Here is a 25,928-nt window from a genome sequence, read left to right as displayed (position 1 = left end):
TTTTGTTTCAGCAACTTCTGCACGCATGGGATTGACAACTTCTTTTCTTGAGCTTTGGCACTCGTCTAGTTAATATTGTTTGCTGTCCAATATGGAAGGAGTAGGCAAAACACGAACAACCGGTCTACCATTCAATAAGGACGCGGCTAGCTTGTAAGCTGGAAAAGATGAAAATAAGATCGGCACGGCTGTCGGCCGCAGCACCTTGCGCTCTACCTTGAAGTCGTACTGCTTGAAGTGAACGAAGTGAATGTGCGACTTCTTCGCAGTTACCGATCTCCATCTCCACCACGGCGACAGGTCTTGGGCATCGCAGTTATGGTGAAATGTCCAATCACATTAAGCACTCACTGATAGAGCCAGCGCAACAAAAAACCCGCACCTTTTCTACCTCGTAAGCAAGCGTACGGTTGCTCATTTCCAGCAAGAGCGTTTGCTTGCGCTCTCCCGAGCCAACGCCCCGAGCGTTCGCTTACTAGCGGCCGCGGTTTACCGATGTGCAGCGCCCCCGCGGTAGCGTCTCAAAAGTCTGCATCTCACGCGTTCCCCCATTGAAACGCACTCATTCGGCAGGCCGCACCTCTTTTTTTATTTAGCGGCCGTGAACCTGGTGAGGGGCCCTTTAAAGGCACTTTTGTACGAGCCTGTTCTACAGATACATAACTTCTGTAGGCGCGAAAGACACGTAAGACCACGAAGAACACAGCACACGCGCTTGTCCTCTGTTCTTCGTGGTCTTACGTGTCTTTAGCGCTTACAGAAGTTATGGATAAGTACCAACTAGCCCGATCTCAGTGCATTCTATGTTCTGCAGAGGCGAAAAGAATAAGTGCTCTAATGGCCACATCTCTGTGCAGGCGCTCGGGTGTGGCTCTTCCTTGGATTTGCCCTTGGCTTCGGCTCGCTCATTGCATCGTGCTGGATCTTGTTTGGTGATTACGTTACACAAGGTCAGTCGTGAGACATTTTGCCTAGCCTCAATTGTTACATAACAATTGGTGTCATGTGCTCTCGTCATTGTTGTGCTTTAGCAAGCTGCTTACTATATATTGTGTGGCAGCTGGCATTCAGCCTAGCGGTTGTAATAAAGTTTGCAGCAAAATAGATATTGGGCAAGAAAAAATACCTTGTCTGTATACTGTGTCAACTTTCTGTGTAATGTATGCTCAACATCACAAGTGGTGTGACTCGGTGTCGGCTTGAAAAGCAGCTTGGTGAGTGAGTCTACCAGGTGTTTTGTTGAGCTTCAGACTCGCGCTTTCTCGCTGATCGCAGCATGTGGCTAGTGTAACGAAAAAAAAAATCCACGCGGGATATCCTTTGGGAGTATGCATAAGTGTAGATGTAGGTTGTGGCCATTCCTATAACACTGTGTTTAGGCAGGGTGGTATCTTTCACCTTCATAGCAATCGTCACCATCTGGAACCACCTTACAGAAGGCACATGCGAGTTTGGCATTAAACTTTTGCAAAGTCTAAATTTTTCTGATACGTACAGTCTTTTATGTCGGCTGTACAGGTTGTCTTGGAGAGGGCCCATTTCCTCTGCCGTGGAATTCAATGAAGCCTTCATAGGAAGTGCTCACTTTAATGCATTTGTTTTGCACCACGGGTACAACGTTTTATGAATTGTTTGAACCTCCTGCGGAAAAGTCACGTGCATCGAATGACTTCAGCAACGACGAGGAAGAAGAGAGCACACTCGTTGACATAGATGCTCGTTTTTGCTTCTTTTCTCCGGCGGTTTCCTACGCAATGCATTCATATGGTTCAGATACGCTCAGAGTTTGCAAGTGCGCATGTGTAGCGCAGTGGTTGTGACAGTGAAGGATTGAGCAGTCCAAATGGTGTGGGATCTCTCTCACGCTCGAGGAACAAACGGACGCATTACACACCGTAGCACAATGAACACATGGACGTTTATTAGCACCTTTTGCACGACAGCGAGCCCGCCAGCCGAAGCATACAGACAGCTAAAGTAACACAACAAATAGCACAATAGAATGCAAATATAACGCACATGAAGCAAAATAATAGACATACAACACGATAGCTGCGTCGCTGATGTTAGGCTCATGGCGCGAAGGAGTCTGTGGGGGCAATCGGCGGAATCGCCCCACAGACCCCTGCTCACCAGAGTCGACCGTACATGAGCAGCACCAAGGAGCACAGAGAGAGAGAGCGTCATCCCTCATTGACCCACGTAACATCGCTGCCAGGCGGCGCCACTGCGGGAACACAACTAAAGCCCCTCTTTGAAGCGCCACTCTTTGAAGAAAGCGCGCCTCCTCTCATTACTTCCTCCGCCCTCTCCGACGCTGACGCTGCGTCGCTATTTGCCAACTCGCGTCACGTGGTACTGTACCCAGAGTTCGTTTGTTTACGGTGTTCTAGTGGCTATGTCGCTCGACTTCTGACCCGAAAGGTCGCGGGATCGAATCCGGGCCGCGGCGGCCGCATTTCGATGGAGGTGAAATGCTAGAATCTCGTGTACTCAGATTTAGTTGCACGTTAAAGAACTCGCAGGCGGTCGAAATTTCCGGAGCGTTCCACTACGGCGTCCCTCATAATCATATCGTGGTTTTCGGACGTGAAACCCCAACAGTCATTATTATTATTATTATTACATGTTTCGCGTGTAGGCATAGTTGCTGCTCTGTGTGCATTATCGAAATTGCCGTGCTTCGCGTCCGTGGAAGAGCATATGAACGGTGTGAACGCGTTGACACTTTTCCTCAAATAGACTATCCAGTCCGCAAGAGCCTTTTCGTACTTCCTTCCACCAGCACATTCGGGTTTGTAAGCGCTCTTGCGGTAAATAAAAAGTGAGGGCCCTTTAGGGCCCTCACCTTTCAAGCTCGTGAGTACTAGGGTCCCAATTGGAATTTTTTGGCTTGCTTTTTTACAAGTCTCATCTCATAAAAGCAGGCCCCCTGGTCGGATCAGCCGCAGTTCGGTTTTAATATGCGCAGCCGTCAGTAGCGGGCCCAGGCGTCGGAAAGCCCACTGTGGAGCGGCTATGCCATGTTACACCTCTGCCCTTCGCTCTCCAGGGTCAATAGCTAAAGTTTAACAAAAATCAGTTTCGCTTAAGGGCGAAGCAATGAATGCGATACTCCCAAATTGTATTGTTATATGAAGTAAAGCTAGCAGCTAACCCTTGTGGATCCTATATCGCGTAAGTCAACAAAATGCTGGTTTAAGGGAATGTATGGCCGCTCCAGGGACTGAAGCGGTTCTTGTGCTCTCAGTTCTCTAACCGCGAACTAAGCGTTACAGCATAGCAAGTTTACGAGCCGTCTCCTGATGCCTCGAGATAGCGCGCGCGCCAGCGACTGCGCCCCTCCCCTCCCCTGGCGTCCCTTCATGCTCCTCACGAAAGACGGGCGGCGCGTTTCCTCTCTGATGAGCAATCGATGGCAGGCCTCGCACGCGGGCTGATGTTATCGCATGCGCTCTCCGTGCGACGGAGACGGCCGGATCGTTTCATCTCCGCTTCAGCCGCGTTCGTCGCCAGCCTTAAACCGTGTCGCCAGTGCTCGCGAGCTTTTACTCACGGGAAGAACATAGGACATGCGGGGTGATATCAATTTGGACTTTATACGGAAAATGATGGACACTGCGCGGCAAAAGACCGTCGACAGTGTCCATGCAATATCTATCGCAACAAAAAGCAGAAAAAAATTGTGGAGCCATTCTACTCGGTGAGGTGGAGGACCAGCGAAGCTGTTGGCGCACGGCACAGAGGTGAAATGGTGGAGGCCACTTTGGTCAGGTGCAGAAAGCTTGCAATGCCTCCGCTACCGGAGGCAGTGCAAAATTACGTTAAGTGCAGAAAGCTTTCAGAAGGACGCGGGAGAGGATCAGTACCTCGAATGAGAAGAAAAAGAAGTTGCTTTCGCCTTCGAGTCGTCTTAGGCGAATGCATAAGGGACCCTGTGAGTTGTTTTTTTTTTGCACTACTTCTTAGAGGGCACTAGGGGGTTTTCAACGTACAAACGGAATGTTCTACCCATAGACATTAAAGGAAAATGAGGTTTGTTATATCATGTAGTCCCCTGTTGAGCGCACTTTCGGAGACTTTCGCGGAAGCTCGTCTTGTAGCTGATCTCCATCTTCCAGGCAACCCAGCGCATGCGCAAATGATGGTCTGGAGGCACTGCGAGAATGCTCTTGCTACAAGAGAGGCTTCAGAAAGAGGCAAGGGAGCCTCGGAGGAGGTTGGTTTTCAGAGGCTAGCTAGGTGACATCATGTTGCATCCAGCACTACAATCGATCGGGAAGACAAAGAACTTGGCTTTCGCCTTGGAGTCATTTTAGGGGAATGCATTAGGGACAGTGTGACTCTTTAGCATTGAGGCACTGTTGTACGTCGCGGCGTTTGTCTACCACGTCTGTTGATGACCACATAGATGTATTTAACATCTTATTTCATAAAGCACAATTTTATTATTGATCCAGTATTCTGTGTATTTGCTAGTGTAAAAAATAATCGCTTAAGAAATTGTTCCAGAACACTTAACTGCATGATGCCCTTATTTCTGCATTACGTAGTGGAACATGGAGTGTTCCTGAGGTGACATTCTCCATGAGATTTGCAATGAATCGAAATATTTCTAGCTCTTCATAAGAGCTCCATCATAATTATTCAGGTGCTTGAATGTTAAGGCGATTTGCTTCTCCAGTGCACTCCAGAATGTGAAATTAGCTGCTCCAGAGTGCTCCCAGATGCAAAATTATCTGCTCCAAAGTGCTCCAGGATGGAAATTTTTGCTGCTCCAAAAATTGCTCCAAATCATAATTCCTCAGTAGCATCACTGCGAAAAAAATCACTGTACCCAGAGAAAAGCTTCCTGGGAGAATCCAAAGAATGCAGTGAACTCGGGTGATGTGGCATGATGCTCGCCCTAGCAGAGTAATTGCGTACTGCGGTAGCTCTGCCCAACGCAGCGCCAGTCCCGTTACCTTTGGGTGCCCCCTCGTATGTGAGTGTTGGAATATTTTTCTTTGAAGAGCTAAATCAAGCTGCTTGTAGCAGGGGCGCATCTAACATATTTCAACCACGTATATAGCAGTATTTGAGAACTCTGCATTGTCCCTGGTTTTCAAATCCAGAATGAGGTCTCATACTTTCTTAGAAATACGAGCGTGTAACGTAAACAGGGACTTAGGAAGACAAGGACAAGGTCCTTGTCTTCCTAAGTCCCTGTTTCACCAACTCGCCCAATCAGCCATTTTAAATCGTACTCTCGTTGACTACTGTGTGATTGTTATGCGAGTGTTGGTAACGCATTGTGATCATGACGAGTTAGTGCATACTGATGCAAAACCCCTGTATGTGCTGTGACTGAGTTGACCATGCTTGACGGCCACCGTTTCAGGTCGTCTGAGAGATGAAAGCTTTTTCGATGACCCAAAGCTGGCCCATGTTGTGCCAGTCAGTAAGTATATCTAGGCCAATGTGATCAGTCAATTGGCCTTTAAATGTGCTGCAGTTGCCGTGGTTTTATGGTAGACTTGACAATAATTTACTAGTTTTATTCCATTAAAGCCGTGGTAAGAGTGTAATATAAAAGAGAAAGTAAGTTTGTACGTCGTTCAAATTTTGGTGCCACTACAAGTTCAAAAAATTGACACAGTTCTTCATTGTGAACCTGTAGATCATTAAAAATTATCTTCTTCAATGTTGCTTTCTAATGGACTATGGATGCTCTTCATAATAAGCTCCAAGGTGTTCAGTAATAGCTGAATGCTTAGTCCAAACATATGAGTAGGCAGCTTGATGTGCTAGCAGCTCTGTCTACGCTGTGAAAATGTGTCGTCTGTGGACGATGTTGACAATAGCTAATTGCATACTTGCTAACCTAGAAGAGCAGCGGTTCAGGCTACTTGGTAGCATAATAGCGCGGAAGCACGACAAAGGGCAAGCAAAGACAATGACAAAAGCTTGTCATTGTCCCCTCGTGTTTTTCTCATGTTTTCGCGCTATTACGGTAAAGAACTTCCATGACCTTAACTCTCCTGAAGAACTGACAGGGATCCAACAGCTGCGCCAATTGCTCCAATTTGATACAATTCCTTATTTTTGCGCCAAGCTGAGCCAAAACCGTGAAATTGGTTAAAATTGCGCCACGCTGCGTCAAAATGCCCGATCAGCTTAAAATTTTCTCAGTTGCGCAAATTTGAGCAAGAAATGGAGGCTGCTTTGGTCATCTGCAGTGTGGGCATCGTCATCAATACAGCAAAGTTAGAAATTGGGCTAGTTGGTTGTGCATGTTGGGAGCATTGCGCTGTTGGGAGCATTGCGCTTGTCGTGTCCATTCCGTTCGTCCGTCCTCTAGCTTTGTTAAGTCCCAGTTAACTGTAGCGCAATTCCCTCCCATCATCAATACAGACGCGCAGACCCTAACTCTCACCCCTCGCGAAAGAAAAAAAAACTCAGTTTCACCGCAAGGACGAAGCAATGAATGCGATAGCAACAAATTGTAATGTTATACGAAGTGAGGCTGGCAGCAAACTCTTTTGTATCCGATCTCGCGTAACTCTACAAAACGTTGGTGTAAGAAAATACGGCCGCTCCAGGGAAAGATGCTCTTTCTGCACAGTGTCTTCGCATTGACAGCGCAGCGCGTAGCAGGATATACGAGCCGCCCGCTGATGGCTGCTGAGATAGCGCGCACGCTAGCGATCACGGCCTTAGAATCAAAGTTCAAAGTTGCTACTCAAGCGACAGCCCCCCCCCCCCGCCCCCCTCTCGCTTCTTTTCATGCTCGTTCAAAACGGGCGGGGCGTTTCCTCTATGCTTTGATGGCAGGCATCCCGAGCGGAGTGGTGTTATCGCATACGCCCTCCGAGCGATGGAGATGGGCAGGCTCGTTTGATATATCTGCTTCAGCCGCGTTCGTCGCCCGCATTCGCGTGCTTTTATCCGCGGTAGAACATACTATGTACAGGGATATGTTATAAATTTGGACTTTATACGGGAGGTGACGACAAAAACTTGTCGAGAGTGTCCATATAGTTGCTGTCGCAATAGAAAAAAAAAACAGTAGTTCTGCAGAACGCTTTTTAAGCTACTTTTGCCGCGGTACACTGGTGTCCTGCGGAAAAGCATACTGAGATTTAGAAGGGGCTATTAGTACTAGCTGTCAGAGACACAGCACATTTTTGTTCCTTACTCATTCGTGCACTCGCCGTGTAATTACGAGTACTAGTATGATCGCTGACGTCTACAAAATTATTGGCAATCATTTGGAGCTGCTGTGTATGGCGTTTCTGCGGCCTTGAGAAACAATAGACAAAAGCGTATGCCAGTTTTGTTTTTAGGGGCGTAGCTCCTCTTAGTCTAACCTTGTCCCATGTCAGGCGTAACCGCGGCAGTATCTCCCTAACAGTATAATAGATGGCGCTGTCCCATAGAGATGCATGCAAACTGCAGTTGGGTGACGATACACTAGATGGCGCTGTCCCATAGAGATAGAAAAAAAATAAGAGAAAAAGAAATAAAAATGAAAAAAAGAATATAAAAAAAAATAGAAAATAAAAAAGAAGGAAACACGGGAAAAGGAAAAATAATCAAAGCGGCGCATCACTTTGATTACTGCTGGTCGAAACCACTGAACATTTCACGGTTTACACATGATTGCTTCAGGAGCATCGCCCAAGCTCTTCATCATTCACCCGTGGATATGCTGTAATTTTTTTTTCACTACCCCCACTTGCTCCTGCTTTACGAATCTCCCTAATTTCAAGGTTGCCAGGTTCGCAGGTCCGCATAAGCATTTCCAGTGCATGTTGCATTATTCGAAAAATCCTGCAAATGCTAATGTGGACTTAGTCATTGTTTGCACTGTGGGGTGACCCAACACACTGCTTATATTGAAATAGCAGTGTTCACGTGCACTGTGCACGAATTAGCTGATGTTGAATGGTTTTTACATATTTTTGTTTTCTTTTCTAAAAATAAGCCTTCTTTTTTATACTGCTCCAAATTTAGAATTTCAGGCCAAAAAATTCAGGTTTTTTTTTCATAACCTGCTACAAATTTGGATTTTTGTGCTCCAAAAGCAACATTTTGCTGCTCCAAAAATTGCTCCAAATCCTATTTCGGCTGTTGCATCCCTGAACTGATCAAAGTCTCAAAAGTTACCATAGCTCTAGCTGCACGCCTTTGATCAATAAACATTGAGCTGGCGTACGAACGCTAGTTCGTAGAAGTGAGTATCAATGTGAGCTGCCATAAGGCTCATAGTAATGCTGAAGTTAAGTACTTATCACTAGAGACCGGATTTTAGGCAAATGCCTATTTTATGAGCATAAGTTCGAGGTTAAGAATGACCTTTATGGTGTTTTTATAGTGCCTATAACTGCCTCTTTTTGGCGTTTGTGCCTAAATGTTTACAAATGCCTATAAATGCCTATTTTCAAAATTGAAAAAGATCCGTAAACAGGGGGTGGGTGCTCGAGCCGACGTTTCGACAAGTGGACTTGTTTTCTTCAAGGCTGGAACGGATTTCCTTAGCTATCGTGTGTATATGCTTCGTGCCCTCTCCACCAGAAGGGAGAAGGGTGGGGGAGGGGGGGAGAGGCCACCGTGACGACTGGGTGAGTCATAAGGAACGCGAAAGAAAGAAGGAACAAAAAGCGGGGGGCGGGAGTGTATACGTTTCTCTGAGTGATTGTCAGTGGAAGCACGTGGCAGTTTAAAGGTTGGAAATTCCTAGAAGAACTTAACTCTCATTGGCTTTCGTTCGGTATGTACCATACCGAATAGCTTCAAGAGCCCCCTTAGAAACGTTAATACCTGCTGGCTGGAGTGTATTGAACTTGTGAATAAGGTATGACTCTGTATATTTTCTGTCTCTTGGGGACCGGAAGCTTGACTGAAGTATGTAAAGTTTGAGATATTCGAAGTTGTGACCTGCTACATTAAAATGCTGTGCCACTGCTTTGGGTAACTTCTTCGCTGTGTCCGCGCGATGCCCGTTTAATCTAACATTAACAGGTTGTCCCGTTTCGCCAATGTACCGTTTTTGACAATACGAACATTCGATCATGTAGATAACGTTTCAACTAGTGCAGGTAAAACTACATTTTATATGATGGACGTAATCACTTTCGGTGTTTTTAACTATAACGTCATCTTGAAGGTGCTTACAAGTCTTACATCTTGGACGAGAACAAGGTGTTATGTGGGCAGTAGAATGAGGGTTTACTTTTGCATGCACTAACATGTCCTTAAAATTCCTATTGCGGCGATACACGACCTTTGGCACTCCGGGAAACGCTCGCCTAAGGCGCTCGTTGCTTGCCAGTATTGGGTAATACTTACGGAGGATATTACGTATGTTTGGTAGCGAATTTGAGTATTTGGTTATAAATGCTAACGGCTGGTGGAGCTGTGTTACGGGGGCCCTTTGAGCTAGTGATGATTTCCTATCTAGTTGACATGCTTCGTTGTAGACCTTGTTTAGAGCATATTGCGGGTAATTTCTTTGAACTAATGTTTCCTTTAGGTTGCTTAAAGGGGCCCTGCAACACCTTTCTTTGTTATATTGGAATAGTCCCATTATTGACGTATGACTCTTCACGAGCCATATGCCGCAAAAATTTTTCGAATCCGTCAAGTCTAAGTGGTGTTACCAAATTATAGAGATCACGTTCCGCAGCTTTCTCTCTCAACTCAACGCAGCGAGCGCGCGGAAAGCTGCGCGCGGCGTGAGGGGAGGGAGGGAGGGAGGGCGGAGGTGCGAGGAGGCGACGTCAGCGCCGGCGGCATTTTTTTCATTTTTTTCTCTCTGGCGTCTCGGCGCAACCACGTGGTCTGTGCCGCCACTTCCGGTCGGCTTGCGTCGTTCTCGTCGAGCGGAGTCGATCGCGCTGTGTATCGCGCGTGCTTGAAAACTGCGCGTCGGTTTGGTAATGTTGGGTGTGCACCTCGAACGCCGTAGTGTTTTCATCGCTCTGCCAACCATGGAAGCAAACGTGCGCGCTCGTTTGGAACGAATGACAGCTGAGATCGGTTTCGGCCCATACTCCGATACACCGCCTCGTAAGACGGCACTGGCAGACGACCCCGAAGCGCCGCCATTACCGGACGCCAGCATTGTTATCGGAGACACGCTGCGCCCGTGCCTCGGTCGGTCGTGAGAACGTGCCGACGATGCAGTTCTCAGCTGACGAGGCAACACTCGAACGGCTGCCACTCTCAACGGCAAACGGCGATGGTCAAAAGCACAGAAATATTCACGTTTTCGGCACTGCGCATGGCGAAGAAAACGGAACCACGCAACTACGAGCAGGCGAGCTGTCGGTGAGACCGGAAGTGCTAATATTAATGTTTGTTCGGTGTTTTTAACGCGATAACATAATATAAACGTACATATTATCTACTTATTGAACTCAAAATTAACAACGAAAGTAATAATGAGGGTGTTATCGTGATTATAACATCAGCCAATGGTGGAACTGCGGACAATCGCGTCATATTTTGCGGACTAATACATCATTTGTCGAGAGAAGAGGGAGCGATTTTCAGCTGACTTTGAGAATTTATTGTAAATTCCAGGCCGTGCGCATCGCTATAATATTTGGCTGGCGTGTTCTCGGGAGCCTCGACTACCGATCGGCAGCGCTTTTTGAGCATGCTCGAAAAGTGTTGCAGGGCCCCTTTAAAGGGGAACTCCGGTGCATTTTCGACCATATTGAGATAATGCCGTTTTCAAATAGTATTAAGTCCTGTAACAGCAAGGGTGGCTCATTTTGCTGAGAGACTAGTCAATACAATTGCACGGCTATGTTCAAGTGTTGGCACCTTTGTGCCATCTTAAGCAACAACATTCTTGTTTTCCTGTCGTAGATGGAGGTCGCATACGTCTTCGTTTGAAATTAGTTGCATTTATGTGAAAGCTTATTGTGCCTACATTTACAATATTGGAGGCCTAAAACATTGTTCTGCCTGCCTATTTCTGGCGCCTAAAACGAGCTTTTTTAATGCCTAAGAATCCGGCCTCTGGTTATCACCATAACACTAGAAGAGAAACTTGGGCTCGTTGGTGATTCATCATTGTGAAGGAAAAAAACCGCTAAAAATGGACGAGGACTAAGGAGTGTCAGCGCCTGTGTCGTGTTTTCTTCCTTAGTCCTCGTCCATTTTTAGCGCTGTTTTTTCCTTCACAATTATCACCATAGGTCGGCAAAAAAATATAAAACTCACTCAAGAAATATATTTTGTGCTTAGGGCTCACTCGGACTCACTCACGAAAATTTTCCTCAACCGGACTCACTCGGACTCGGACGCAGTAAAATTTGTCTCAACCGAACTCACTCGGACATAAACTCACCAAAATATTACTCACCCTGACTCACTCAGACTGAGACTCGCAGCCTCATCTGAGTCGGAGTGAGTCGACTCATGAGTTTGCCGACCTATGCATAATGACTGTGTCCTTTGCGTTAACGCTGCTACAGTACAGCTCTGTTTTTTATGCGGGGAAGCATACACAAAACATTGCGCTGAAGCATACCAGAAAGAAAGACCACTGTCACAGGACATGTTTCTCAATTATACGTGCACGAATGTACTGTCCCAAATCACTGGGAAACCACTGAGAAGTGGTTTATCTGTGTACAAGTTATATGTTTTTCAAAATGATCTGTATCTTATGCTAAAATGTCGTTCATTGTATAACTCTGTCTCCTGCCTGTACTTTATGTATGCTATAGTTGCATGGATCCATACTAGCATTCTGCTAAGGGTCCAGATGTTGCTAACATGTTTTTGTTTTACTGTATTTCGTTTAATAAGAGTAAAGTTTAAAGTATAACCATCTATGGTACAGATTCAGAGCCTTTCTTTCGATCACTTTCCAGTGTATCAAACCGTGAGGGGGCTCTGTGCACGTCTCTATGTGTGTGTGCACGGGCCGTCACAGTACGACTGTACTGTTAGTCATTTGGAGCTGTTGATGATGTGGAAACAAAAAGCAAATCTAATTTCTTTCTTTTTGACCCACCTGCCGAACCTGAAATGCCCGGGTCGACAAGTACGTCATTGTATAAATAACTGTTTGAGATTATCAATTGTTACTACTAAAAATATGGAAGTAACTTTTTCGTATTGAGGAGAATGTAACTTCTGCGTAACGGCGCTCGAATAATGCCTTTCTAATAACTCTGTTTTCCCCCTTCCGAACTGCTGTGTAGAGGCACTGGCAGTTTTAGAGGCTTTGGTTCGTCAAGGAGTACATCACAAATATTCCGGAAATACCTTGCTTCTATGCAAAAAAAAAGTGATTGAGAAATGCGCCAGGCAAGGAGATACGATTTTTGCTGTGTTGTTCACTGCATTAGAGAGAGTATTTAAACGAAACAGATGACTAGATTGGAAAGACATAAGAATGAACATTAAGATGAGCATTTTGGCAACTTACTGTTTGCAGATGACAGCTTTTCGGCAGTGATGGCAACGAGTTCCATGTAATGTTTAGTGTTGGAATATTTGAACCAAGAAAGTGTCAGAGTAGGGTTGATGATAAATACGTAGACACAGAAGACAATTATAAATACCCTTGAATATGTTCAAGAGTATGTATATTTAGGTAAATTACTAAAAGGGGAGCCTACGCATGTAAAGAAAAATCACCGAAAAATAATTACGCCTGGTGCACATACGGTAGACATTTTCAACTCAATTTACCGCTGCCCCTAACGCTGAAAGCGCACAACCACTGCATCTTAACAGTGGTAACATAGGAGGCTTAAACTTCGAGGATAAGAAAGAAACTTTATAAGAAATTAAGGACCATACAGTGTGCGGCAAAACAAAAGAGATAGGCGCATTATTAAGAGATAAAGGTAGCAGAGCAGAGCAGGACAAAGAGGGGTAGTAGATGTCCTTGTTTGCCATTGAGAGAAAAAAAAAAACTGCACAACTAAGCATTGTGTAGGCGTAGAGCTTTAAACTCTGTGGTTGCGCCCTTCCCTGGAAAATTTTTGTTGGGTGGCATCGGTTCTTAAAGGGACACTAAAGAGCAAAGCGATTTTTCTCGCATTAGTAAAGTAGTCTTCCACGATACCAAAAACACCACGCTTGCTGCGAGAAGACGCTTAATAAGCGAGAAAACGCGCAAAAATAAAATACAGGTGGCGACGCCACCTTGGAATTCCCGCACCATTTGCCGTGACGTCACATATTTTTGACGGCACCTGCTTGGGCCTACGTAGCTCCTGATCGGTTAAATCGAAGTACATTGTCCTCCGAGGGGGCCAGAGACTTGACATAAAGAGTTTGTGGAAATTTCGTCGAGCCAGTGGCGCCAAAATACCTTAAATGCTCTTTGAAATCTTTCACGTCACGAATTACAAAGTTCGGCGCGAAATTTAAAAATGAAACTTTGAACTTGGTTTTCTCCTCTAATAATAAACCTATAGGGAACCCAAGCTCAAGTTTGCGGCGCGACGACAGCGCCGCGCCACCGCGCTGCGGCTCTGTCGGAAAGCTCTGAACCTTCGCGCGGCCGACTCGGCCCCTTTCACGGTAGCGGTAGCGCACGTGCGCACGCGTTCTTCTCTCGGTGCGGGTAACTGGGAGGCCGTCAGCTGGGTACGTTGAACCGAGAGGCTTGCTGTGCGAAGCTGCGCATTTCCACGATGGCAGAAGCGACCCCGCGGAAGCGCAAGCGTGGTCCGAAGTATTGCGGTTTAGTGGCCAGCCACAACAGTGCAGACAAGGCACACGATTCACGTGTTAAACTGTATCGGTTCCCGGGCGTGTCGCACGAGAAATAAAGGCGGCAAGCGTGGGTAGCTGAAAGCGCTGTCTCGCCTTCTATTTTGGCTGTCTGAGTTCATCGCTTTCGTTCGTTCCGACTACCTGAATCGGTAAGTAACGGGGCGCATGCACGCATCGACTACAGTAATGATTACTCGCTGTCTTCTCGCATTGTTAAAGTCCAGTTACGGTTGTAGGTGAAGCAACTCTGTGTTTTGATTCCCCGTGCTCGTGAGACCTACCCGTCGTTGTTGAACGTTCACATTCGCGTTATACCGTTAGCGTTGCGCGGTTGGTTGAATTCAACTGAACTCCGCACATTGTCAGAAGTTCGGCGCCTGCATTTCAGGCGTCGGGAAGGCTGCTTTATCACGCCGGAACGGACGTCTGTGCATTTTCAGCAAGCTTTGACATCGTTCTGCAGGTTTGCTTTGTTTTTGTCACTTTATTAAGGTGATATATATTTAAGCCGCTAAATATAACTGGCACTTAATGCATGCTTTGCAATTGCAACCTTGAAGTAACCACCTTCTGACTTTGTGCGATTTTCTAGCCGCGTTCGCGCAACAGGTTTTATACGCCTGTCAAGTCGATATCATAAAAAGAGACTGCAAGCATGACGCGAGAGCCCAAAAAACGAGGCGAGCAGTTCATCTTGCTTCACAGTGGTTGAAGCTCAGCTAGCTGCCTCGCGTCTTAATCGGCGGGTGATTCTCCAGCGGCACGGAGGACTTGACTCAAACCTTCTCAGGAAGCAGTGCCATGGCCGTATAATCTTTTTTTCGCACGCCGCAAACGTTTGTTCACGAAAGTACACGGCTGCTACTTTAAGCATGCCATATCAAAACAACAATCATATGATTTGTAGTCCACACCGCAGAACATCCATAGCGTGTACGGCTTCATTTCGGAGTGCATGTGGACCATTATTCATCTTTAACATGACAGAATGAGACTTACCTCGAGGTATACGTCCTACACGTTGTAATCGCGACTTGGGAAATGCATTTCGCTTTGAGTCGGGCGTGGTTGTCGTCGATCGTCTGCTCTTCACCGTTAACGTGATAGCCTTTCTCATTTTATCAAGTTCGCTTTTCGGAAGCGCCAGTCAAGCTTGAAGATCCTTTTGAAGCCGCACTGCACGCGGTACATTGTGAGACGCCGCAAGTGCACCGCGAGAGCTCTGCACGTGCACGGAAGCGAGCGGCAACGCGGCGGAGAGAAGGGAAAACGCTCGCTGATCACGCCCCAGTTTCTCTTTTTCTGCCAGAGATGGCGCTGCCTGTCAAGAGCAGCAGCGCCGCTAAGCGTTGCTTGGGAAGCCTATGGTTGTGAAATAAACTGCACAATAGTTCTCCGAACACACTTTGTCAATCTAAACCAATTCATTGTTTCTCTTTAGTGTCCCTTTAAGAACGATAATTCCTCATTAGCTGTCCCCGCCATAGATAAATCCTGTGCAATAAACAGAAGACTGAGGAGCTGTTATATCATTTTTCACTTCAACATAGCGCGGACTCATCATGACCCGTGCTGGAGTGGGTACAAGATTTTGTTTGGAAGCAAACTATTGGCGCGGTGCCCATCTATGACAATAGCCTTGCGAGCTGCCTGCTCTTCGAGGTGCAAACTGGGGCACTGCGCACACTGCAACATCAATGCACAATTGACACTGAGCAGCTGGATATAATGTGTCGCATCAGTGATGGTGCTGACGAAACTAGGGAGCACATTGCGATGTAGTGCAAGGTAATCGAACCCCATTGTAAAGGAGACATTCCCCTGCATGTCGCACTGGAATTCAAAGGTGATGGTGGGGAGATTAGCAGGGGAGCGGTAGAGCGCACTAAGCGGCGCCTTGAAAGACGGAGCACCGTATCTCTGCAGAAATGTACGAAGGGAGCGACACTGTTTTTTTTTTCTCTGTGTTTTCATTACCACGAGGTAACACTTCGGGCTAGGCGAGAATACTAGGGGTCATTGCAAAGTGCAGAACGTAACCTGTCTAATGCAGCGTAGTTCACATTAATCCATCCAGTGGTCGCAGCATGCACAGTGCATCAGCAAACAATGATTAAAATGCGGAGCGTGTGCCCATCGCAGTGGAGCCGCCGCCTTAATGCTAGCCTGCACTTCTCTTTTTTTTTTTGGGGGGGGGGGGCATAATATTTAACGATGTTCGTCGTGTTTTATTATTTGTGTATCTGTTAGCTGTTTAGAATTAAAGGTTATTTTTCTTTTGAATGAAGTGATATATAACCTTTTGGTTATATATCGCTTCATTAGCTTGCATTTTTCATCCCCCAAGCACTTGCTTCTTCATTATTAGCAATTTTGTCTTTATATTATTATTTATATGCATGTAATCTGCCTCAACATTCTTACATTTTCTGAAACGCTCTTGCCCAAACGCCTTTTCAGGCCTGCAAAGTATTTTCACTAAAAAATAAAAATATAAATAGTACTAGCTGCATATTTGCGCATGCGTGTTTATCATTGCAATGAGAGGGATTCGTGAGATGGTTCGCCCGCTCTCTAATGTCTGCAAAAATTCAGGTTGTGGTAAGAAGGGAAGCATTGAAAGTGTTCTGCAATGCTTGAACAATATGCACGAGTTCCTTTCACAAACGTTTCACTTTTTTTGAACATAGTATTTCCAAAATATCTGGAAAAAAACGTGTGTGTGTGTGTGTGTGTGTGTGTGTGTGTGTGTGTGTGTGTGTGTGTGTGTGTGTGTGCTGCTCGATCATTTCACAAATTTTGCACCTTTGCTTGTGTCTTACCTCTGGGCTATTTCCGTGCATTGTCAGGTGTATAAAAAATGATGGACTTTCATGTTACCCGTTGTAAATTAGCATGGCTTTCCACATCATGATCGTGTCAGCTTTAGGAGCGAAGCTCCTCTAGACGGGGCTATGTCCCGCGCGCCGTGTACGCTAGTTCTCGTTGCTCCCGCTAGAGGCGCATCTGTGCTATAATTCAAAGGGCGCCCGCTAGATGGCGCGGCACACACCTGCACTCAAGTCCCTGGATATTTTTGGGAAAGTACCGTCTTTCTTTTAACCGAGCCGCCACGCCGAGCACCCTCCTCTCCCGCCTTCAACCTCCCCGTTTCACGGGCCGTCGGCCGGGAAACGCGCGCGTTATCAGCGTGACATATCATTCTTGATAGGAAAGTGGCGCGAGCCGGGTTATAGGGGAGAACCGTTTGCCCGCCGACAACAGCACTTGCCATTCCCCTCCCGGAAAAAGCGTACACTAGTAGCGTGTTACGACCATTCGGCTTCCTTTTGCTCCCATGCATTTGCGAGGCGCACGCTGCACGTGAAACGCACCTCGTTCCGCGATGTCACCCCGACAGAAAGGGGGGAACTATTGCTGCGTCGTCAACTGTCACAATGGCTATGCAAACACGAAGGGGTCGGCTTCGGCTCCACCAGTGAAGTTCTACCGATTCCCAAACAGATGGCACGAAAAAAGCAGACGACAGGCATGGATGTGAAGCGCACGCTTGAATGGACACGGCCACGACAACTATACGACAAAAGAAAACAAAAAGCATTAGCCGTTGTTGCACGTCCATTGGTTTTTTTGGCAGATACAGTGAACTAGTTGTTACTGAGTGTGCAGGTACAGCCCGTACAACACGGTGCACTTTCGATAGTGACCAAGATAAAATACCTTGACAGCAATTGGCTCTTCAAAAAAGTTTTTCTGAAAGCTGGGCGCTCGTCATTTCCCTATTAATAATGCTATGTCATGTTGATAGTACGCACGCTGTTCGTGAACTCGGAGTACCGGCTATGAGAACGGCGATAATGCAAGGAAGGACACGCGAGATAGATGTCAATTTTTGTTGCGGGACAGAAAGAAGCCCAAAATAGACCATTTATTTTTGGAGTGTTGCGTACCGCACGATAACTCGAATGGTTGCTAGTAAATTAAGGTATCCCAACTAATAGCAGTCACAGCGCCAGGGCCACTTAACCCATATATACCCAAACTCAGAAAAAATGACAAGACAAATATTTTTTTTTGACAGAAAGTGCACTTCTACCGTCAAAAGAAAGCACAAGTTCTTTATTTACTGCAAGGTAAAGGCAACACTGTTTTTCAAGCCGTCCTATACATATGTGACACTGGGCATTAGGGGCACTATGTGCGGGTGTGGTAAGCCTTGAAACATTTCACGTGCACACCGACATTGCACTTCTTCCTCTCCATGGCGTCTTTCACACAAAGCATGCGTTTGCCCGGAGAAAGCGGTCGGCATTTCACGTGCACTTCTTCCTCTCCATGGCGTCTTTCACAGAAAGCACGCGTTTGCCCAGAGAAAGCTGTCGGCACGTGGCAGTTTGAAAAGCAAGCAATGTCTAGGCTTGCACACGTTCAGAATGAGGCCTGCTTGATGTGCTGTAGGTGGCGCTAGTCATCAGCTAAAGAAATAGCGATGTTAGGGTGCATCAAAGAAGCGTCCTATATGTAGGACGTTGGGCATATATGGGTTAACCTAAAGCACGAGAAGCTGCCTTACCCATGCATCTAGTAACAAACACAGAGAGTGCGTAGTACGCACAGCAAACCAAATAAAACAGGTATATAATTATGAACGTACTGAACATTGTGCTCACTCCACGTCGTAAACAGCGTCGTCCTTCACTTGCGTAATGCACTCCGCTCTGACGAGGACGGCGTCGTCTGCTATCACTTGCTCCGCATCTGCTACATGGCTGAGCAGACGCTGACCTTTCACCAAATTGCTTCCACGCGGACAGAAGCGTGTACATCCTAACCGCGCGCGACGCGAAATTCTCAAAACCACGTGCAGAACGCGTGCAGCGTGCGAGCAAAGCAACGCGGTTTCAAGGCAGCTTGAAGGGGACAGCGGAGGTTCAACACGAGTGAAGCTGTATTCCCACGACGGACGTGATCGCGGACGGATCAGTCACGTGACATGTGATGTGATTCGGATCTCCGCAGCCAGCATTCACACGACAGGGGAGAATTCACGCTACAAGCGAGGATTTCGGCATTGCTCCCCGAGGATTGCAACTGTGATTTGGGCCTCCGTCGTTTCACGAATCGCTCCTCGCGGACCGAAGCGGGAACGGCTGACGTATGGTGGCGCAGTACGCAACCCGTAGGCTCGAATCGCGATTTCGTCCGTCGTGTAAATACAGCTTAACGAGTTTTCTCCCCACATTGACTAACAGCGCCCGGCACCACAGCGCCTGCCACGGCGTGGGTCTCCCTTATAGGGCCGGCGCCCGCACGGTGGCCGTTTGGGAGAGGATATAGATAAGGTTTGGACACTTGGGAGAGGAGGGTTGGACACTTGGGAGAGGATATGGAGGAGAGTGTCCCTACTTTCTACATTTAAGGGACTTTACTGCACTCCCCGGGTCCGCTGCACACTCGGCGCGCGCGCTAGTTAGCGTTGGAGCTTCGCCCCACTCATCAGCGTTCACTTCGTGGAGATGGCATGTATTTTTTTTCTCCATTACCGTTCTCAATGCAGGGAGGGAGGTGCAGTGGCCTGGCATTGCCATTTTCCTCCAGAACTCCTTCATCTTTCTTGGGTGAGCATGAAGTCTTGAATTTTTAATAGTTATCATGGATAAGAATATCCATGCTACATGGGAAGCTTACTTGTCTGTGGCTGAGAAAACCAAGACGTACGATCTTTTGCTTTCTACACGTTCAGGCATTCCTGTTACGGCACGAATCTTATGTTGAACAAAAGCTATCTTATAAACAACAGGAGCCATCTTGACATTTCCTAAGTGCCACTGTATTTACTGAATGTCATTCACTAAATGACAGTATACGCAAAAGAAGGAATAATGGCAAAAGTCTTTACTGCTTCTCTGAACATGTGGCTAAAACCTTGCGTTTCCAGTAATTACCTTGAAGCCGAGTGTTCGACAGAAGCCCATCTGGTTGGGATGAATCGTAATAATAATAATACCGTTTATTCTGGGATATGCACAAACAATGCTGCATGCCACGATGAAGCAATGAAACGAAGGACACCGACCAAAATAAACACTAAAAACGAATAAAGGACGTTTCGGCTTCACTACAGAAGTCTTGTTCACTTTAATGGGGCGAAGGCAAGCTACAGATGCTTGTGTATTCTTCAGTACATGACGTGGGCAACGCGTGTGCGACGGGGGGGGGGGGGGGGGGGGTTCCCTCACTGCGATTGAGCATGGGATGTGTTTTTTGTGTCTCCAACGACTCCAGATAAAGTTGCAATTTCAAGTTTCTTTTGTGGCCGATAATGCTTGAGTCAATCATGTGGCCCGTTGCCTCTGTGTACTCAGCGAGGGCATCTGAAACTGTTCGTTTCTTGTCGACATCGATCGTATGCTGCCTGTCCAAAGTTGCCCTATTCACCGATGTATGCGTAGTCGCAATCAGCGCATGGTATCTTGTAGACTACTCCGGAAAACTACTCTCTTGGAAGCCTATTCCTGTTTCACTTTTTGAGGCACAAAAGAACAAGGATGAAAAACGACGCGGACACAGCCTATTCCTGCCACCCACGAGTGCATGCCTCAGCTTACACACAGGCACGTGGGTCAACTCAACGTCATAACTGCGCATAACGCGAGAAAAGGTTCCGCTTATCCGAGGAGCCCTCATGAAAATGGTGATGTCCTGGAAGTGTACTGTATGGTTCCCCGAGCAACATGAGGACACAACCTGTATGTCTCCCAGATGTCGCGATTTGGCCGCTTACTTTCTGTGTCCCCCAAGTGTCCGTCCTGTATGTGTCCCATTTGTGACCGTCCTGTATGTATCCGATATGTAACCGTCCTTTATGTCTCCCAGATGTCGCGATTTGGCCACTGACTTTCTGTCTCCTCAAAAGTGTCCATCCTGTATGTGTCCTATAAGTAGCCACCCTTGACGCAGACCAGAAATGAAACCATTTCATTGCCTGTATGATGCAGCATATTACGGCTGCTATAACTGGATGTACATGCATACAAAACTCTGCAATATTACTAATTTATTATCATTTACACTGTACAGTTTAGAGCACTTCATAGACAATATTCAAACTGGCAATGTACATATGTCGGCGGTTGAAGAAAAATAAGATTAACAGATCAGCCTTAACCCCATAACGCCTGAACACATCATTAACATTTTAAAAGTTTTAACTTGTTCTGCATCTTTTTTGGTAATGAAGAGTACATTCATTTCTGGAAAAAGCAAAAACAAATGTTTTAAGAAACTCATCCATGACAGCAATTTATGACCAAGAGGCACTTTCCAAGGCATTATAAACACTATGGGCTACTTAGATAAGCTTTGCACACCTATGTGTATCAGAGTGACTTGTTGGGCATCATGGGTTAATTACAAATGTATGCAACCTTCTAGAGTGGAAGAAGTGGAACAATCATAACTTCACAACAAACTCAGAATAAATACACAAATAAAAAATACTGCAATAAATGAGGAATGTGACAAACGACAGTGCACTACCCAGAGCTGCTCACAATAAATGCATGCTAAAATAATTAAATACTGCAATAAATTAGGAATGTGGCAAACACAACATCAGTGCACTACCAAAGATGCGTGGTTGGCACCAAAATGCCATACTTAGCATGCTTAATTTCAAGCAGGAAACTATAGCCCACACAGAAGTAGTACACTGTAAGTCACCCTTGACTGCTGAACCGAAGGTCACGCGATCAAATCCCGGCCGTGGTGGCCACATTTTCGATCGAGGAAGAAATGCTTGAGGCTCATCTACTTAGATTTAGGTGCACCTTATAGAACCCAGGTGGTGAAAGCCCTCCACTACGACGCCCCTCATAATCATATTGTGGTTAAATCCAAACACTTATTATTATTATACTTCACACAACTAAAGCAAGCAGGTAAAACTGTGTAGTTTAAAAAATGTCGCCACCATTCATCTCCCAATGCCGAGACTTACATTTCAATAGTTCAGAATGCCTTCTGTAAGTTATCATTAACAAAGTTAAATATGATTAGGCATCACAGCAGGACATCACATGATTGCACTTAGGAAATGAATTTCTGGAAGACAATGAAATATGTATGATTAGAAAAGCATATTACAACAAAATGTACGGTGAATATTAAAGTGAAAATAAAATAGTGAATTGATGCACTACTGCCTTATCACAAAATTGAAAGTTCAATTTTAAAAATGATAACTGCACATAAGATATGAATTAAAACATGACGCACGAGTCGAGAGAGCCGCTCACTCAATAGACTTTGAAAAGACAAAATACAAAGCTAAGGAAGCAGCATTGACACATTCAGGATTGTGCTTTATGGTTGCATTAAAATTCAGCCCTGGGAAAAACATGAAAACCAACTTTGCAGGTAAGTTAAGTGTCCATGAGGACACAAAGTAAGACATTACTGCTGTCAGCCAGCCCAATTAACTAAGATTAAATAATTAAATTTTTAGTGACTACAGCAAGCGGGCATCTTTGTATTGAAAAGTTGGAGGCAGTCGTGTTTCTACACAGTTCCACTTGGAAGAGTTCTAGCTTGTCTGTGCTGCGAGATATCCCGCTGCAAAGATTAATTGTGGTTTGCATGATGCAAGGCAGTGAGAATCAGCAAAATATTACTCCCTGGTGTGACGAGCAGTCACTGCTTCCTATCACCAGCCGGCAGGAAAAGGGTAACCGTTATGTTTGCCTATGCCTTCGACCCGCTGTAACATTAAACATGGCTTGTGCTTTGTGCCAGTGCTCAAGGTCCTGCATGTGTAATGATGCAAGCCGGAATTAACTCTGCAGCAGGATATCTGAGCCCAGACATGCTAGAAGAATTCTTCCAAGAGGAATCGTGTAGAAATGCAGCTGGCTCAAACTTCTTAATACATACATGCCCGCTTGCTGCAGTCACTAAAAAGTTCATTATTAAATCTTAGTTAACTGCGCGGCTGACAGCGATAATTATTGTCCCACTTTGTGTCCCCCTGGATAATAACTTATCTGCAAAGGTGGTTTTGACGTGCCTTACAGTGCAGACTTTTTTATAAAAAAAAAACAAAAAGCTTAATTTTGAACACCCTCTACATGTGAGCTACTTGAACACAGCAAACAGGTGGCTGAAGTGCCCACTCCGTTGTTCTCAGTGCAGTTCCCCTTGCACAGGAAACAGAAGCCATGCGCAGCTGCTGTACATCAGCAACGAACTTGTCCATGAGCCAGCATTGATGACAGGCTTGCCCGGATTTCTTTCACACTCGCTTTGTACAAGGAGCACGTATAGGCTGCAATGGAAACAACAAAATAACAATTTAGTGACACATGTGTCTGTTAGCAAAGCTGAATTCCTCATGCGTTCTTTTTTAACTTATCTGGAACAATGTGTTTTAGATAAGTTTAAAACAAGCAGGACGTACACAAACTAGAGAAGTTACAAGAAAAACTTGTTTGATGCATTCTTGGTGAACACAGTCACAACCTTATGAGAGAATGTGGATTTCCACATCGCAGATGCGTAAAAAATATGCTTGAATATTGTTCCTGCATAATGCAGGGTGCGCTAGGGTGTACTTTCTCTACAGTACATTCGTACCCTGAAGCCTAAAATAAAGACAGAAGGAGTAGTCACGAAATGTTTCACAAGAGTTTAACGTATGTCCCATCATGCTAGAATTGTGTTCTTAGTTCGTGTGGGTATAGATGCAGTGCACGGCCACATATTCAGTGGCACCCGACTCCACTCAGTGAGAAATACATAAAGGGAGGGAATGCTGCGAAATAAATGCAATAAAAAGCGTGTTGTGGATGAACGTTTATGCTCTTGATGTCGAGGATCTAACCTTACCATTTTAGCTCGCTCACGTACTAACGCAAAGCTAAAGCTCTTAGGAAAAGATGCCCCCTGTTTGTTGTATGTGTCAACCACGTGTAATTGAAAGTTCTGTGCGCGAGTAATGTCATTGGCTGCTATCGGTAAATTCTGTTCTTGCAGCTAGCCAAACCTATGTGTGAGTATACATTCACACAGGCACATTTGTATTCCTGTAGCTATATTATGATACTTATACGACGTGCTCCTTAAAGGGAATGCAATGCAATATGCACCATATGAATAGTTTATTTATTGCACAAAAGCACAATAGCACTGCACATACATGACAGTATGCACATTCATCATGTATCCATTGCAGGTAACATGTAAAATTAAATTATGTCTGCTTGCAAACACAACTAACGTAGCTTTCTTCAGGCTGCTCACATTGGGATTATTATATAATGTCAGAAATTGGTTTCACTCTACTATTGTGTGCTGCTAAATTGCGGTCATTAGTTTCAATGATTCTGGTTGGCTAAAGAAACAATACTCCTCACTAATGCATCACAGGCTGTCTAATGGCCATGTGGAGATAAAGGTGGAAATCTAAGACTTACAAGGCACCAATCTTGAACCACATGCCATCCCAATAAAGCATGCAGGCTTCTGCAACAATCTCTGGCAACCAGAATCCTGGAAGCTATTGACCACAATTTAGGCAAATACACAATAAACATTCGATGAAACTCTTTCTGAAGTTGTATAATTGTTTCAATGCCAACAGCGTGAAAAAACAGTCTAGATTTGTTGTGTTCTCAGATACAATACATTGTCTAATTTTACATTTGAACAGCAACACATGCATGACTTATGCATGCATACCGTGAAATATGTATAAGATTATTGCGAGTTATGAGCAATAAATAACATATTCATATGTTGCACATATCCACGGATCATTTAACATCTGTAGCGCATGCCTAGAGCAATTTACTTTATCCGATAGGCCGTTAAGCTCTTCATCTATCAGAAAATGTCACTGGAGGTGGTGGTACAAGCTGTTTATAATGTTCGTACCCGAACAAGTAAGTGTTTAGCGAAGTTTTAACGCCAAGGTGGGGCGAGGCGCATACAATTTTTAATAACCAGAACAAAATAACAAAAGCCAAACACGACAGAAACAAGCAGAACAAAAAAGTTGTGCTCGAACGCGTGAACTGATCCTCGAATTAGCGCTTGCACTGTTTATGTGCGACAATTCTGCCCCAAATAGACATGAAGGATTCCCTGGAGTATAGTTCAACGTACGGCTTAACAGGCACGGGTGCCGGCCGCACCAGGCAACCTATGTTGCGGGTGAAAACATCGGCCGAATTTGACGAAACGGGCTGTATGAACACCTAAGCGTAAGTTCAAGCTTCGCGAGCCGTACCTAAGGCGAAGCAACATGCTATTTCAAGATCACGCACACGCATCAACCCGAGTATCACGGCAGTTTACATACGTGCCAGCGCTGATGAATACACATGCACACGTTTGACCACCCGCAAGGATGAAAACACATCTGATAGTAGTCAAAACATTGCTATTATAACGATCCTGTAGCTATTGAAAAGAGTACGCGCAGCATATGGAACTGCCGTGAAAGTGTTCAGTGCGCTAAAAAAGTGAACATGAATTACCCAAGCATACGCGCCTTAGGCACGATCGACGCTTACAGCTAACAAACGCCGTCTTCGCCCATCTATTAAGCCGAAATAGTAGTTTACCGCGAGCGGGGCCACCCTCCAACACCACTGCCGACAGAGAAGGGCACAGCCACAACTCCGTTCAAATCCCCCGCCGTATAACAGCCACGCATGCGCACTCTCCTTCACGCCTCAAACAAAAGAAAAAGCTCGCCCGCGCTTAAAATCACACAAACTTGCCTTGCTCCTGGTGAAATGATAGACACAAACAGGCTCGCTACGTTAATAAAAGCTCATTTATCGTCCACTGGTTAAGAAAAACTTAGTTAACGGCGTTATTATCGCGCTATCGGTGTTAACCAAGCGCTGACAGCAGCAACGTGGTATACATACCTGGTGAGTGCTCCACGATATGAAGCAGCCGGTCTTCGCTTGAGTATAGCGCATCCTCGTAACAAGCAGCACCGGCAGAACACACAGGACGAGCACAAGGCGCAAGCACACTTCAAACAAAAGAAAAATTCACTCAAACTCGGCCCTTCGCGACGCGGCGAGGCGACGAGAAACGCAAAACAAGAAAAAGTGGTATCACGTGGTATCAGCCCCGCAGACGTAAACCGCATTTGCGCATCGCGCTTTCTAACTAAAAGCCTGAAG

General features: G+C 45.7%; 1 protein-coding gene across 3 annotated transcripts in view; it reads left to right on the top strand.

Moving 5' to 3' along the window:
- LOC119394526 (transmembrane protein 50A) overlaps positions 1-25,928 on the top strand; it is a 169,750-nt gene that overhangs the window by 122,719 nt on the left and 21,103 nt on the right. The window contains exons 4-6 of one of the 3 annotated variants that reach the window (XM_037661852.2): positions 858-950; positions 5,381-5,440; positions 19,289-19,349. In XM_037661852.2, coding sequence (XP_037517780.1) covers positions 858-950; positions 5,381-5,440; positions 19,289-19,349 — 214 coding nt within the window. The remainder of the gene's footprint in view (positions 1-857; positions 951-5,380; positions 5,441-19,288; positions 19,350-25,928) is intronic. The other 2 variants (XM_037661853.2, XM_049415809.1) reach the window with 2 other exon arrangements.

This window comes from Rhipicephalus sanguineus, chromosome 5 (assembly GCF_013339695.2).
Source record: "Rhipicephalus sanguineus isolate Rsan-2018 chromosome 5, BIME_Rsan_1.4, whole genome shotgun sequence".
Lineage (NCBI taxonomy): Eukaryota > Metazoa > Arthropoda > Arachnida > Ixodida > Ixodidae > Rhipicephalus > Rhipicephalus sanguineus.
The sequence above is the reverse complement of the archived record's forward strand: the minus strand, read 5'-3'. Positions and strand labels throughout refer to the sequence as shown.